The sequence below is a fragment of the Alligator mississippiensis genome, chromosome 12 (assembly GCF_030867095.1).
Source record: "Alligator mississippiensis isolate rAllMis1 chromosome 12, rAllMis1, whole genome shotgun sequence".
Taxonomy (NCBI): Eukaryota; Metazoa; Chordata; order Crocodylia; family Alligatoridae; genus Alligator; species Alligator mississippiensis.
Genome location: NC_081835.1, coordinates 54,195,164 through 54,212,706, shown reverse-complemented (window position 1 = coordinate 54,212,706; position 17,543 = coordinate 54,195,164). Strand labels below are relative to the sequence as shown.

At 42.4% G+C, this 17,543-nt stretch overlaps 1 protein-coding gene across 1 annotated transcript in view; it reads right to left on the bottom strand.

Annotated features, from left to right (window-relative positions):
• Window positions 1–17,543, bottom strand: part of PAPPA (pappalysin 1) — a 229,752-nt gene that overhangs the window by 103,439 nt on the left and 108,770 nt on the right. The window contains exons 8-9 of the mRNA XM_006267917.4: window positions 13,531–13,659; window positions 11,688–11,779 (exon numbers count right to left, since the gene is read on the bottom strand). Of these exons, the coding sequence (XP_006267979.2) occupies window positions 11,688–11,779; window positions 13,531–13,659 (221 nt within the window). The remainder of the gene's footprint in view (window positions 1–11,687; window positions 11,780–13,530; window positions 13,660–17,543) is intronic.

The window sequence follows — 17,543 nt, the reverse complement described above, 5'->3', positions numbered from 1 at the left end:
GGTGTTGGTGACTCAAAAGACAGCACAGGGCCTGGCATTCAGAGGTGCAGAAACAGCTGCAATCCTCTTGAGACTCAAGTGTACATATCTCATGTGGAAATGTTCAGATTGGTTCTTCCTAAGAATCTACTCACTAACAGTAAGATATGTTTGCAGAAAATATTATTTATCATGATCAGGATTTACTGTCCTAAGTGTGGTATACACACATGGCAAGGTCCAATCTTTGTCTGAAAGAACCCACAGTCCAAGGCCCAACCCTACAAGCCGCAATGAGTTTCAGGTAGCTGTTGTGAATCTTACTGGCACTCCAACATCATACAGACAAGGCAATCTCAGTGTAAGAATGAATTAACACTGATCTAATATCAACTGCAGGAAGACACGAAAGCCTGTGGTAGAACACTTCAACCTTCCTGGTCACTCCATCTTTGACCACAGGATTGCTATTCTCAGGCAGAAAAAAATTTAAAACCAGTTTGAGCAGGAAATTGCAGCACAAGAAATCATCCGCAAATTGGACTGGGTTAAGTATGGTTTAAACAGGGACTATGAATTATTATATCATTTTCTGGATTAGCTTTTGTGACCCCTTTAGTCCTCTTGGTTCTCTGCTTGTATGCCTCTCGCAGCAAATCTCCACTCTCTCTCCCATCCTATCACTCCCTTTCCTGCTTTCCCATTTACTGCATTATAGTTAGGGAACTACCTAAATTGCAGTGAGACAAAGGGATTTTTCATGGACCACTTGCAATGCATGGAGTTGATTTTGTGGTCTTTATGTGGTGAGCCCTGCCCCCACCCCCCCTTTGCTGCTGATGGGCCAAGGAGCCCTGGTGGCCCCACCCCTCACTGCTGATTGGCCAAGAGACCAAGTACTCATCTTTAGACTGCGGCATTGCATCTGGCTTCTTAAAAGGTGGTGCCAAAACCCTTTCACTTTTCTGACTAGCACCTTCACTGAATCTATATTACTAGCTCAGCCTCTGAGTACCCTGTGCTCTATGACTGCAGGGATTTCTGTGCTCTCTTTGTATGCTGGTAAGCTTTTATTTTTTTCCGGGAAATTCTGTGCAAAATCACGGGAAATGCCATTTTTCTCAGTGATCATGGAAACTGCCATTTTTCATGATTTCCACAAAAATTTCAAAACCACAATTAAAAAAAATTGCAAATCACCACATCATATTTATAGGCTTGGCAATGCTACACTCACTAGCACCACGACTGAAAGAGACTTGGGAGTCATGATTGACCACAACATGAACATGAGTGACCAATGCGATGCCGCAGCCAGCAAAGCAAATAAAACTCTGGCTTGCATCTACCGATGGATCTCAAGGAAGACCCAGGAAGTCATCCTCCCACTTTACGCGGCCTTGGTGAGGCCACAGCTAGAGTACTGCATCCAATTTTGGGCTCCAAAATTCAGAAAGGATATGGAAAAGCTTGAGAGAGTCCAGAGGAGAGCCACGCACATGATCAGAGGTCAAGAGAACAGGCCTTATGTGGAGAGGCTGAGAGGCATGGGACTCTTCAGTCTGGAGAAGCGCAGGCTCTGGGGTAACTTGGTGGCAGCCTATAAGCATATAAGGGATGTGCATCAGGAACTGGGAGAACATCTGTTCACCAGGGCACCCCAAGGGAAGACAAGGTCTAATGGTCACAAATTGCTGGAAGACCGTTTTAGACTGAACATAAGGAAAAACTTCTTTAGTGTCTGAGTCTACAGTCTGCAATAGACTCCCCCAGAAGTGGTGCAAGCACCTACTCTGGATAGCTTTACAAAATGCTTGGATGCTTATCTTGCTGGGGTGATCTGACCTCCCCTGACTTCCTGCCCCTTGGACAGGGGGCTAGACCCAATGATCTCGCAAGGTCCCTTCCAGCCCTAATGTCTATGAAATCTATGAAATCTTAAGTAGGTCCCTAATTATAATCACTCACTCTACTTCATACTCTGCCTTTTGCTGTCCTTTCATAGCATCTGATGAAGTGAACTTGAGTTCACAGAAGTTTGTATTCTCTCTCTTTCTCTCTTATTTAGTTAGTCTATAAAGGTACATATCTGTCGTTCCTTCTGACTTCAGCCTAACACAACTACCTATCTCACTTCTAAAACAAAACATAATTTATACAGAATTAGTGTCTGTAGTCCTTCAGGAATTAGGTGGGAGAGACAAGATACTAAGAGGAAGAAGCTAAGGCTTTTACCTGGCCCTGTTAAGCAGTCTGGAGTCCCTTCCATGGCAGCACAAGCTATGTTTACCCTCCAGAGAGTCACCAGGAACCAAGGACTAATGCAACAGCCTCAGAATCAGCAGCCTCAACAAAGGATCTCCAGTTCATTACTTAGTCCTGTAGCTGGCCTTCCCATTACAAAAAGGACACTCCAGACTCCATCCATTATATCCTAAAACCCCCTTTCCTCTTTATTGGACCCAGAATCCTTTGTACTGTACAGTTCATCTTGCTCTTGGTACCACTCACACAATCTGTGTATGCATATATATAAGTACATGGAACAGGCAGTTCACAACAGAGGGAAGCATGTAGGCAGTTAAAATATATATATATATATATTTTTTTTTTAATTATTTTTTAACTGCCTACATGCTTCCCTCTGTTGTGAACTGCCTGTTCCATGTACTTTATTAACTAAAGGGGGCGCTTTCACTTTAAAGCTGTGCCTGATTTGAACAGCATGGCCTGGAATTGGTCCTGAAGTGGACCAGATGTTGACCATAAGTAAAAATGGCATGAAGCAATTAATATGCAGTTAACTAAAGCCAAATAAAAACCTAGAGCAGTAAAGTTCTCCAGGGGCAGAACCCGAGTGTGTAAGGTGGTGTCTCTCTGGAGGTTTTGATACAGGTGCCCCAAAACCCTGAGACGACCCTGGGAGGAAGCCAGATCATCGAGGCCATCCAAGTTCCCTTCTCCTTACAAGCCATCAGTGAAGGCCTGGGAATTCGGGGGCCAGCTCTTCTGCTGGAATGAAATTGAGAAAATCCAGAATGGCACGTGTGCGTTCTCTGCCACTCCTTCCTAACCAAGCACAGGGGGCATAAATTAGGAGAAAGAAGCATGACTAACACTGCTGCTTTCTAACAGTCCTCAGCTACAGCCAGACTTATAGAAGACTTGGGGCTGCTATATGCCATACATGAACCAAACTAGTCCCTGAAGGCCCCAATGTAAGGGTGAGGTTGTCAAGGTAATGCAAAGCTACCTTTGCCCCTGCTCCCCAAGCTGCACCAAGTGTAGCTCAACTACAGCAGAAAATATGGAGAGGAAGGGACATATAAAACCACAAAAACTGTCCAGGAAGTGTCTAACATAGCTAAGATCATGGATCACTGAAGAATCATGGCTACCTGTTCTGGGAGAGGCTAGAGATTTACTCCAGTGAAACCGATGAAGTCTGGGCCGTATCAGGAAGCAGACATGCAGGATACAGACTTATCTGTGATGGGCAGCTTTCCACACCATGAAAAAATAGAGCTACCTAATTCACAGCACAGAGCATATCCTCGGACGAGGCCTTTAATGTCCAAGCAGAATGGTCAAAGTGCTGGGGACAGACACCCAGAGCAGCTTCCTGTTTTCAGCTTGGAATACAGTGATTGGCACCAGAATAGTCTTCTTTTGTACAATAACTACTATTTTTTTTAAACAGGCCAGACAAAAAAAGGAGTATTTTTAAGCTCAGCTGTTTATTTAGGGACGTGTCCAACTACAACAAGCCTCATGCCACATAGCTATTCGTCCGAAAAAAGGGACAAAAATGCACAACCATTGTCTCAGAGTAAGAAATTCTTGGAACAGAGCAGACTTCACATCTTAACCCCTGAAAGGTCTGTTCAACCCTCCTCAAGAGGTAGGAGGGGATGGCTGTGGCCTGCAGGTCTTCCCAACCACCAGCAAAAATGTTCAGACCTATTAAGGTCAAATAATAGTCAAAAAATAGTCTCCTAATGACTTCTAAAGGGCCAGAATTTGACCCCTTGGTAAATAATCAGTACTCGGGCATTTCAGCTGAACCTCCAGCTGCAGAGCAACATTAGTGAATGAGCAGATGCTTGTCCAGAGGTTCCCTATGAAAAGTTGAAATGATTACACTGCACCATCTGAATGCAGAAACTGAGCACTGGCTCCTGCCCCATTTAAGCCGAAGGGAGCAGAGAAGGCAACGTGACCTAAATTCTAAGATATGTTTGCCTCCTCTTTAATGCTGAAAGACTTGGGGATAGCTAAATTTCCTGTTTCAATAAAGTGCTTGGGGTTAATTTTTCTTTCTGTAGGTTCTAATTTAGGAGAGAAAAATCACTAAACAGGACATGCAGAGACCATTCTGAATAAAGTCACATATCAATAGCTTGCAACATATATCATCAGAGAAATAAAAGGTCTGCCTAGTACTAAATAGCAAAGTACATTACAATGGGCCTAGGATTCACACACTTCTGAATTTCAGCCCTGTTTCTTCCACTAAGTCTCTTGCTTAAGCAAATCATTCTACTTCTGTGTCTCAGTCAGCCCATGTAAAATTAAAGCTGAATAAGGCTTTTGACACTGCTTCCCATGACATTCTCAGTAACAAGCTAAGGAAATACAGACTAGATTGGAGGTGAATACATAGCTGCTTGGCTTATTGTGCTCATGGAGTAGTCATCAATGGCTAAGTGTCTAGCTGGGACGAAGTATCAAGTGGGGCTCCCAAAGGGTCTCTCCTGAATCTGGTGCTGTTCAACATCTTCAATAATGATTTGATGATGGAACCAAATGTACACTTAGAAAATCTGCAGATCACACCAAGTTGGGTGGAGTTACAGACCCTGGAGGCAGGGCTAGGATCCAGAATGACCCATATAGACTGTAAAAAATAGTCTACAATCAACCAGATGAATTTCAGCAAGGGCAAGTACAAAGTCCTGCATTTAGAACAAAATAACCGCATGCACAAATACAGATTGGGGAATGATTGGCTAGGCTGCAGTACTGTAGAGAAGGTCCTGGAGGTTACAAAAGACCATAAATGGAATATAAGATAACACATTGCTCTTATTGCAGAACAGGCCAGGAGTATACTTGGCTCTATTAACAGACGGGTCACTTTCCAGTCAAGAAATGCAATTCTTCCATTCTATTCAGCACTGGTGAGGCCTCATCTAGAGTCCTGGGTCCAGTTTTGGGCCACACACTTCAAGAAGGATATGGACAGATTGCAGAGTACAGTGGAGAGGAACAAAAATGATTAGAGGCCTAGGAAACATGACTTATGAGGAAAGACTGAAAGAAAAGCTAGGATTATTTAGGCCGGAGAAGAGAAGACTGGGGAGGTATGGAGGGGGAAGAGATTTGACAATGGTCTTCGAATGCCTGTAGGGTGATGATGGAGAGGATGGAGATGGGCTTTTCTCAGTGACAGTGGGGTACAGGACTAGGAGCTATGGCCTCAACCTGGAGCAGAGGGAAATAGAGGTTGGAAATCAGGAAGAACTTTCTGACTGTGAGGGTGGTCAAGCAGTGGGCCGGGCTGCCTAGAGAAGTTGTGGAATCTTTATCACTGGAAATATTCAAGAGCAGGTTGGGCAGACACTTGGCTGGGATGGTTTTGTAAGCAACAATCCTGCCTTGAGCAGGAGGCTGGACTAGATGACATTGTGAGGTCCCTTCCGGCTTACTTTGTTACTGGTTCTATGATAGCACACTCTTGCCTCAAAGAGGATTTATGCAGATCCATTAGCCATACTGAAAGCTACTATGGTTTCTGGTGCACCTGGGTGCTAACCATGCAGGAAAGCAGTCATTTCAAGTATGAACAAACAGTGACTCTCCCTGAAGCTCATCCATTTGCCCTAGGGAAGCAGCTTTGGGGGAAAAATACAAGTGGTCCCATTTACAAAAGAAGGCAAACCATTTGTCTCTGTGGTGGGATGGTACAGCAGGGAAAGCCATGGGCTCAGTACTGTCTTGCAAGTCCAGCAAGTTGATACTGAGGATGCTCTCACAGGAGAGAAGCATGGCCAGAAAGAGAAGCCTGCTCCGTTCCTGAAAAGAATGACATCAGAGTGGAGAAACAAGTAGGGGAGAAATACCTCTGATGGGCTTCCAGTATATCTTTGTTTTAATAAAATGCTAAAGACCAGGCTTAGTACTCCTGGCCTAGGCAAAACCATGCTAGGCTACATTCCCCCACAAACATGTAACTGCCCTTGAGCATTTTGCTTCCCATAGTGATTGTTTTCCCTGCCTTATGGTTGAAGTAGCCTTGCTAAGACCTGCACTGTTAAAGACTGCTCCCCCAGAAAAAATCACTTTACAGTCCTTATGACATTGCTGCTATTATTAACTTGCCAAATGAGTCCTTAGACATTTTGGAGCATGGAGTCACACACTCCAGTGGGCTACAGGAAATGGTTGGCTTCAAAGTATTTTCCTGAAGCTGAATATTAGTATTTGCTTGAATGGTGACTGAACAGCTCCAGTCACTGAACTCATTTCCATTTGCTACTAAAACTCCCTACCCATCCACTACTCCAGTGGGGGCCAATCTTTTTGGCAGGCGTGCCACTTATTAAGCTCCTCACCCTTTCCAAGTGCCACCCCAATCCCCTTCCCCTGCATGATTCACCACTCTGCTTTCTGCTCCTTGCCTTGTGCTCTCTGCCAACTCTGCTGCCTCCTCCCTGATATGCTGCATATCACACACAGAAGCTACCTGTTCCACTTGTGGCACACCTGCTGCAGGTTGGCCACCCCTGCACTACTCCTTCCCAAACTACTTGGTCAACACTTTGCTCTTAAGGTGCAGTCACTTTGCTATAGCCCAATCCTGCGAAGCACTAAGCACCTCTTGAAAGGGGCTGAGCATCTTCCACTCCTTTAACCTTTGCAGGATTTGATTTACTACTCTTGGAAGAAGAAATCACAATTAGCTGCTGTGCAGGGTTGTAGAGTCAGCTGTCAAAGCCGTATGTTCCTGTGTGGGAGTGTGTGTCAGGGGAGGGCAGCTCCCTTTGCTCTAAAAGCATGCCCACAATGAATATGGATGGTCATCCATCAATGTATTTTAAGCACATTACTTCTCTGTCAAAGAAAAGAAAGAGAGGAAGGAGGAAGAAGAAGAAGAAAAGGAAAGACATAAAATTAGGGTTGTGTCACTCACTTAACATTGCAGTTTCCCAAGAGGATCACGCTCCAAACAAGGATAGCAAGCTCATGAATATTAATTATTTTCCGGAATGCAATGCAGTCTTCAAACAATAAAACTAAGGGAGAATGCTACACTTAAAGGGTAGTTAATGAGAGAGGTAAAGGAGGTTCCAGCTGGAAGGGGAATAGGGAATGACAGCTCCCAATTTGTAGCAAACCCATGAGCGGTTACCAAGGATAAGTTGAAAAGAGGTGTTAGAGGGGACATTAGTGACTTAAAACCTGCCCTCCTCTTTCACCCTTTGGAGCCACTACTGTTGCATCTAGACGCTTAATATCATTTTGTCCCTTTTTTTCTAATTTGTTTCCACTGGTCAGCATGGAGACCCTGATCCAGCATGTTACTTAAGCATGTACATAATTATTACAAGCGCAGGAATACTTCAGTAGCACTTCTTGTGCATACTTATAATTACAAGCCGTCTGCAGTGCTTTGTTGAACTGTGGCTTTAATTTATAAACACATATCTTTATTTATGTGGGCCTCTCTCCCCCTGAAATGAAATATAATCTAAAATATATATAAAATAATAAAGATCCCAACAACAACAACAACAATATGATGTAAGAGAACAGAAACTAAGCAGCAGACACAGAGGTTGGGATAGGACCTGAAAATCTTTTAAAGTCTTTTTTAAATTTGCCTATCTATCTTCTGTAATATCCTTTCATATTGCCTTTCCATTGGATTCTTTGATATTTATCTCTGTGTCTTTTCTATTATGTCCTTCTCTTTCTTCAGGAATGAAGAGTTACATCAATGCACAATGAATATGACATACACAGCTGGAATGAAAATTAATACATTCATGCATACATACATATAAATATACACATGCATTCCTATAGATGCATGTTTATAATATGTATTTTTGTGCATGTGAGGAAAGGAGATGGGGGCTGCATTAGAGCAGACTAGTCACGTGCATGTTTATTTGCTGCTCCTCAAAAAGGACCTTAAAGTAGGAATGGAAAAAGGCAGCAGGTCCCCTTACTGACCCTTTCAACTTATGAGTGCAGAGGATTTTCATTAAGGTTTAAAAGAAAAGATGGAAGCTGCCATCTTTAGGACCTTGGTTTGAATCTGGCTTTGATCCCTGGTGACGAAAAATCATTGCCATGCTGTGAATGTTCAGAGCAATAGATTTCCATCAGCTCCAACAGAACAGGTGTCTGTGTCACAATGGAGAAAGCTTTAGGTTGCTTTTCTCCTGTAGTTTGCAGGGTGATGTTTATTAACAAAAGAGGTGGGACTTTTCCTCTGGGATTAAATTCCAAGTCCTGTGGAGGGGGCAGGAGGAGGAAGGTTTCCATGTGCAAAAATCTACAAAGCAGAAACCTATGCTTGTAGTCATAAATACTATCATTCAGGCTGGAGAAGAGTTGCTTACATTGCAGCATTATATTTAAAAGAAAGTATTGCCAGATGTTCTAATTAATTAATTAATTTATTCCAATGCTGCTCTTCGGTTTGGTGGAAGGAATAAAAAGCTGTTAAGCTTATCTGTTTTCTTTTCTCTGCAATGTTCTGGGAAGGCCAGGACAGCCTGACAGTAAAGACCACACAGTTTTCTCCCCTGCCTCCCTCCTTTTTTCAACACCCATCCCATGACAAAGCAGACTGATCCAGATTTATCTGATTATAAAGAAAAGGGTGAGGGGAAACAAATCAACCAACAAACAAACAAAAAGACCTAATACAGTTATAGGCATGGGTGCAAAGTGTCCTCAGAGCTGTAGGTCATGTACCCAGAACACTGTGGACTGGTCAGAGTAAAAGAAATTTAAAAGACATTGATGGAGAGGCAAAGCAGCAGGTCTAAAACTGGAGGGTGTTTGCTTGCATAATTGTATTTCTGTTCTAGCAAATGAGGTTAGGTTGGTGGTCCCTATCTAGGTGTGAGTACACATGCTCCCACCTTCTGTTAAGCCTTTTATCATGGAGACCTCACACTAGCTTTTAATTTGGATATTGCAGTCCATATGTGTAGTGATTACTCCCTATAATTTGGGGTCCAAGCCTGTAAATCCTTACTGCCAAATGCAGCAATTGCAACACTGATTAGGTTGGCTAGCTTCTACAAAAATCTTTGGGTACATCTATGCCTGAGAAAAGAAATGGCATGCTCAAACCCTCATACCCAAATTCAGCAAAGTACATAAGCATGTGATCAACTTTGTTTGCTGAGGCCTTAGAGAGCTAAATATTATAAAAGGAGTATCAATATGAAAATGACACAATGTGAAATGATTCTTCATTATCTCAGAGGGCCATAATGTGTGGTAGTCTCATAAACTCAGAGAAAAAATTAATATTTTATTCTGCCTTCTTCATTTCTTGAATTATGGTCCAGTCACATAATAATTTCCCAAGCAATATGTCCCACCAAGGTCAAGGAAGAGTTTTATTTGACAAAGGCAACAGATCCAGTTTGATGTTATCAGGCTTTCAAGATGGTAACTTCCTACTTACTCCTTAATATTGATATATGCATAGTAATACAGCCTCCCCAATGTTTTAGTGGTTCCTGATAAGATTTTATCGTGTGTTGAAATAGCCTTTATAATCAGGACTGTCTGAAAGACAGATGTTGAATCTGTTCAGGTTCTTATGGCATTCATTGCTAGTGATCCCAAGGCATAAAGTCAACAGGGCCTAACTAGATCCTCAATGGTATTACGACACAAGCTCCCATGGAGTTGTCTATATACCTTTCAGGAGCTGGGCCTGTTTGTCCTGTTTCCATTTACTTTAGCCTGTTTTTTTCAGATTCCTACTGAATCCACATTTCAGAAACAACTGGGTTCGATCTTGATTTCTTTTTAACTTAGACTCTTTGCAAAGACATAAACTTCCACTTTATTCCTGCTTTACAGAAAGTGAACAGCGTTTCACCTTCTTTGAAAACTACCTGTCCTTTACAGGCAAAATAAACTAGAAGCAAGATGGAAAAACTATTTCATTTTAAATTGAAATGAGAACACTTGATTTGTATGTTATTGTGTTCTTTGCACAAATGGTTGGAGGACAGAGTGTCTCCAAACTTCCCTATAGCTTGAGACAAGCCATGGAGTTGTGATAAAAAAGCATTTCATTATTTCATTTCTGGTTTGGATTGAAAATGCCAAAATATCACAAGAAATACTTTTCCATTTTTGAGACCTTGATTCTACAAACTGATTAGAGAAGTGCATAACTTTAAGCAGGTTTAAGTCCTGCAATTTAATACAAATATTCCCATTGACTTCTAACAGGGTTACTCACCTGCTTAAAGTTACAAGGATTGTTTTGTTTTTTTTGGTGATATGTTATTGGATTAACTGTATAGTTGGGAGAGATGTCAGACAAACTTTTGAGTGCAAATGGAAGGGTACTTTGTGCCTGAAAGCTTGTCTAACATCTCTACCAGCTGCACGGTTGGTTCAATAAAAGATGTCACCAAAACCCCTTGCTTCTCACATATTTCTTGGACCATCATGGCTACAAGAGTACTCTGTCCCTACTTAAAAGCTACACTCATGCTTAAGTGCTTTGCTGAATCATGGCCTTAGGTCCTATGATGGAGGCTGCTATAGACAATTCTTCAGTATGTTAGTTAGACTATGGCTAGGTAGATTGCTCTCTTGGTCATTCTGGACAGAACCAGAACTTAACATTTTTCTGAGAAAAATTAGGGGGGGGGGGTGTGATTTGTAGCCTAATTTTTTAGATTCAGGAAGTGCTTTTTGAAAAAGCATCCACTCCAAACTCTCACTGAGGTCTATCCCAGCCCTAGGCTATAATGCAATTCTATGATACAGGAGCATAACACAGATGCTGTAGCATAGATGGGGCTTCACTTGCCCACCTCCTCACTGCCCAGCTTTCTTCAGGAGATGTTTAATAAATATGTAAAGCTTGTAACTGCAACCCTGCCCTCTCCTGACAGCTTGAGCATCTTCCGGCCATTGTGTTTATAGTCCTTGCTAATCAGGGCAAAGCAGGCTTGCAAAAGAAATCTGATTAAGCAGTTTTCACCTCCGAAAAAGGGGATTAGCTGGACCTTTGATCCTCAGATATCGATTTGCATCTCAAAGGAGGTGTGACCTCAGCTGGGCCTGCTTCTTCTCCCCATCCCTTCCCCTCACACTCTTTCCTCTGTTTACCAGAAGGGATCAGTTGATATCCTCTCAGGCAGCCTGATCTAAAGCCTATCAAAGTTGATGGAAAACCACCCACCAACTTCAATGGGCTTTGGATCAGGCTCACAATGGCTGACTAGGTTAAAAAGTCCAAGGCTTTTACAACGCTACTGGAACCAATTTCTCATCCGACTGACTAGTAGCTGGGGAGGGCATTCACCTTTTAAACCCACAAATTCCACCTTCTTTCTCTCCTCCACAGAAACTCACTGGCCAGTCACTGGGGTTGCTGCTGATTTTTTTATTCCTGCCCACCCTGGGTGGAAAGAGCTCTGAACCAGACTTACCAATGCAATTAAAGGATAACTCCTGCCGGCAAAAGAGGGAGCAGCCATCACCGTTGATCTTATTCATGTCATCGCATTCTTCCCCCAAGTCTCTGCAGGCAGGACACATGCACAAAAGGAATCTGATGAAAAATGGCTGAATGTATAAGCTCTCTGCATTCCCTCAGTTCCTTTCTCATAACCCCAAAATGCTTAATTCATTATTGTGGAGCATTCCACTGTGTTCTGACCCTAAAAACCCTTGCCTCCCCCTCCACCCTTTCCCCAGCTCTACATATCCCAAGCATTTATAGTTCTACTGTTATAAGTTTGCTTCCTCCCCCCAAACTCCCTCACATGTACATGCCACTATTATCCCCTGGTTGGGATTTGAGCAACTTCCTTCATGGCTGCTGTGGTTGGTGACCCAGCAGGTGTGGGAAAGAAAACAACTTAGAAGATGAGAAGAAAGCCTGAGAAGGGAGAAATGCATGAGGTTCATCATATTCAAAGGGCCAGACTGGACAATGACCAGGACTGGACAAGGGCCAGACTGGACAATGACCTGGACAATGTAGTTGCCAAGTGGGGGACGAGGAGGTGTGAGGCCCCTTCTCTGGACTGGCTGTACATGTTACAGGTGTCAGTTGGTGATGGAGAGAGGTTGATGGGGTATGGGTAGGATCTTGGCATGGCCCTTACAATGTACTAGAAAGGACAGTAATTCCAGCATGATAGGAAAAACCTGAACATGATAAAAAGGGTGGGCACAGGTGATTTTCCCTGGCCAGAGCAAGTGGGACAATGGAGGATAAGACTGTGAGAGAACCTCGTTCCTAGTCTGCTCCTGGGGAAGTTCAACCTTGCACAGACCCTAATTCAGGACCTGTGGCAAAGCCACAGTTGATACAGTGACTGAGAATGGATATGCCCCACATTTTTCACTGATGTGGCTATTTTATCTGAATGAACTGATTTAGTGCTTGGTCTGGCAAACACTTCCTGCCAGGTTCTGTCCTCGATACTTTGAGTTCCATTGACTAGACAGGAAGCGCTGCACCCAGTAGACAATGCTTGCTGGACTGAGCCTTCACTTGTAGCTATTCTTGTCATTTAATTAATTAAATTTTGTAAATGCCTGCAGGCTTTGAGCAGGTGGCTGATGAGCTATAAATTAAATATGGTAAAAATAATAAATCCTAATGCAATTGGTAATGATTATTTTTATACCTAGTGGTCCATGCCTTGGCAGAGGATGAGAGGGAGGAGTTAAAGGAGAACCTGCAATACCTAACATTCTCCCTCGGAGCCTAAATCTGTCACTTCCAAATGTATCCCAGTTCTAGCGGCCTACAGAGAAACCTCATGCTAAAAAGTTGCCCTGGAAACCTGGCCTCCCATAGGGCAACTGGATATATTGTCCACCAGCTGCCAGGCCACATGGGACTTCTCACTTAATGACAACACTGAAGATGCAGTGAACAGCCCCGCTTTTTGTCAGAAATTAACACTAATTGCATATGTATATGTAAGCATATTATATATATTAATGTATAGATAATCTAAATAACCTATACAGGACTGTATATGTACACGTATATGTGTCTATACACATATGAGGGGGAGGAGTGGTTTTACTATCTCAATAATTTTACCTATAAAATTAATACCATCTTGATAATCGATACATAGATCATTGGTTAACACACTCCCTCTGAGAGTCATCATAGACTATAAGAGACAGCAAATCACCATTTATAACAGCTGAGGTTATTATAGAAAAGGCAGTCACTTCTTTTCTGAACCCAGACTATAGATCACTGGGAGAACCATGGTTTTACCTATCCATTTACTGCCTACTTACCTTTGGATAATCCCATCTCCACAGTATCCACTTCCAGAGACATACACGAGTGCAGGGGAAGGTTCACTCTCTGTTGTCCCCGTAACAACAACAACCTGGTATGTGTATGTGGTACTGTCACTCACCTCCCTACAATGCAAGAGAGAATAATATTTGAGACGTTCAATAAAGTAATTAAGAAAGTAATACTCAAGAGCTACTGTAAGGGAGTTTGGCTATTCAAAAAGTTCTCTTAATTCAGGTCCCTTGAAAATTCTTGAGTCACCAGTGTGGGGTTATATGAGTCTGATCAGGTTTTTTTTTTCCCCCAGAAAGCTCTTATGTGGGAATACTCACCATTTTTTTCCCCATATTCAGTTCAACTGCAAGCACAAGTCGTTGCAACCAAGAGCTGCTCGAATGCTGGAGCAACGCAAGCAGTTAAATTTGCTGTGCTACGGATTTACAAACACAATTGATTTTGTGGGTATAAATCTGAAGATGAGTTCTATGGAGGCAAATTCAACCAGGAAACCATGAAAGACAGGCTGAAAACCACACCTCAGTCTGTTTGGAATAAAGCAATATACAAGTATCTACATATGTGGTATGTCAAAATAATGCTTTGCCCTTGAAGCATGTAGTATTTTCATTGAAGGATCTCAAAGTGCTTTACAAACATTGATTATTTCTCCGTACAACTCTGGGCTCAACCCAACTTCTGCTGAAGCCAGTGGAAATCTACCAACTGATCACAAAGGAAGTTGTATTGGAATGATTCCATGATAAGTAATCATTACTATAGTAACTTTAGGTATTTATGCAGGGAGGACAGGATGAGACCAAGTAGTGGACTACATGAATGAAAGTACTAAGGTCGAAGCAGTAGGAGCTAGGATCCTTGTATTAGACTCAGGGTAACTGATTTGAATATTCGTAGCCAGCCTTGGGTTAGAATTTCCAAATAGTGGCATATTTATATATTTATGTAGGGCTGTAAACCATTTACCAGCTGTTTCTGTAAATGAGAAATAAATCGTTGCTAGGCAATAAAGTAATAATATTGATACGATGTCTTCTAGCTCTAATATACTGCTATTTATGAGTATATCTCAATGTGCTTCATATATGAAGACAGTAGTGTTATCTCTTCTTTATAGCTGGGGCAACTTAGAAGTTGAAGTGCCTTGACCAAGGTTACCCATCAGCCCAGTGGAACAACTGGAAATGGAGCCCACTTTTCTCGAGTCTTGCTCTAATATTCTATCTACTGGACACTACTGTCCCTCTAACTACCAGAAAAACGTACATTTCCTTCTAGACAGAAGAAAGGAAAGAGACCCTGTATGATTAAAACCTGCATATATATCTCTATTAAAATCTGACCAATCTGCTTGCCTTCTATGATGAGATGCCTAGCTCTGTGCATGTGTGGAGAGCAGTGGACATGATATACCTTGTATTTAGCAAGGTTTTTGATACAGTCTCCCACAACATTTTTTAAAGGTAGCTAAGGAAGTATGGGTTGGATGAATGGACTGTAAAGTGGATACAAAACTGGCTGGATCATCAGGCTCAAAAGTAGTTATCAATGGCTCGATGTGTAGTTGGCAGCTAGTATCATTTGGAGTGCCCCAGGGTTAAGTCCTGGGGTTGATTTTGTTCAGTATCTTCATCAATGAGCTGGAAGATGGGATGGTGTGCACCCTCAGTAAGTTTGCAGATGATACCTAGATGTGGGGAATACTAGATGCACTGGAGGGTTCAGCTAGGATTCAGAGAGATCTTGACAAATTGGAGGATTAGGCCAAATTAAATCTCATGAGGTCAATAAGGTCAAATACAAAGTACTGCATTTAGGATGGAACAACCCCATGCACTGACACAGGCTGGGGACTGACTAAACAGTAGTTCTGCAGAAAAGGACCTGAGGGTTACAGTGGACAATAAGTTGAATATGAGCCAACAGTGTGCCTTTGCTGCCAAGAAGGTTAACAGCATACTGGGTTGAACTGGTAGGAGTGCTACCAGCAGATTGAGGGAAGTGATTCTTCCCCTCTATTTAGCACTGGTGAGGCCACATCTGGAGTACTATGTCCAGTTTTGGGCCTTTCACTACGGAAAGGATGTGGACAAATTGGAGAGAGTCCAGCAGAGGGCAACGGAAACAGTTAGGGGGTTGGGACACATGACTTATGAGAAGAGGCTGAGGGAGCTGGGTTTATTTAGTCTGGAGAAGAGAAGACTAAGGGGGGATTTAATAGAAGCCTTCAACTACCTGAAGAGGGGTTCGAAAGAGGATGGAGCTGGAGTGTCCTCAGTGGTGGCAGATGACAGAACAAGAAGCAACGGTCTCAAGTTGCAGCAAGGGAGGTTTAGGTTAGATATTAGGAAAAACTTTCTCACTAGGATGGTAGTAAAACATTGGCGATGCGTAGGGAGTGCACTAGGGGACAGCAGGGCAGACCCTACAATGAGAGGCTACAGGATCTGAACCTGTTCAGCCTTCACAAGAGAAGGCTGAGGGGGGACCTGGTGACCATTTATAAACTCACTAGGGGGGATCAGAAGGGTTTGGGGGAGACCTTGATTCCCCCAGCACCCTCCGGGATAACAAGGAATAACGGCCACAAGTTGTTGGAGAGTAGGTTTAGATTAGACATCCGTAAGAACTACTTCACAGTCAGGGCGGCTAGGATCTGGAACCAACTTCCAAGGGAAGTGGTGATGGCTCCTACCCTGGGGGTCTTTAAGAAGAGGCTTGATGCCTACCTGGCTGGGGTCATTTGAGCCCAGTTTTCCTCCTGCCCAGGCAGGGGGTCAGACTTGAAGATCTACAAGGTCCCTTCCAACCCTACTTCTATGATTCTATGACGTCCAGAGGTCCCTTCCAACCCTAATTTTCTATGATTCTATGACATACAGGAAGAAAGTCATAGCCTTGTTACAGGTTAATTATCAATACAGTATAGTTAATAAGATATTCAAATTGATGAGATTACTAGTTTCTTAATTATGGTACAACTCAAATAACAGGAATGCCTTAAGCATGCACATTGCACATTCTAAATTAACTTTTAAACAAAATTATTTCTTATGAACACTAACTGCAAAATAACTACAGTTGGTAATGTATAGAATACACATTTAAAAGACACGAGTCTGATTCTGTTCCCACAGTTGTGTAAATCAGGGAAATCTGCACTCAATTGAGTTAAACAACTCCAAAAGTGGTATTTCTTACTGTTTTACCAACTAGAACAGCTGACTGAATAGTAAGGAAGCCAGTTTGCAAATATTTCGGTTTTCTACAGTTGCTAGCGTCTGTTATTCATGTTTGTGAGTATCTGGATGAACACCAGAAATACATTAGTTTGTCAGTGAATCCTAAAAGTTACATTAATTTTAGCATGAAGGATTATCCTACAACAAAATATTATCCTAGGAGCCTATAGCTTTTCAATCTCCTGCTTAAAATGTTTCAGTCATTTATAAGAAGCAACTCAATTGATCAATCATACAATACAAAAACTGAAACCAAGGGCCTTGTATGTCTCTGACATCCCCAGTTTCCTTTCTCTCAATGTCAATCCACTGTCTTCAATGGAGCGAATCCAAATTTATACTAATCAAGAGAAAATAGGACCAGGCCCTAGATATTCAAAGCAAATTGTTCAAAGCCATCAAAAGTTGAAAATTATTAGTCAAAATCTTGTCTAAAAAATTTACGATTAGAGAATACTTTTACAGACATCAGGCTTGTTTCACCAATGATCTTCTAATCACAAATGGAGCTAAATTCTTAACCAAGATCATTGCTCATTAATAGTTCAAGCAGCAGCAATAACTACAGTGCTACAGCACAGGCGGTATCCCTGGATTTGTAAGCTGGGCCTGGCCCCTCACTCCCCCAAAAAGAGAAGTTTGAGCAATTCACATGCTCTCTGCTTGAACATGCACCCCTGTATTTCCTGCGGTTATCAATGCGAGTTGGATGCACATGAGTCCTAAGGGCAGCAGAAGACGTCCCATGT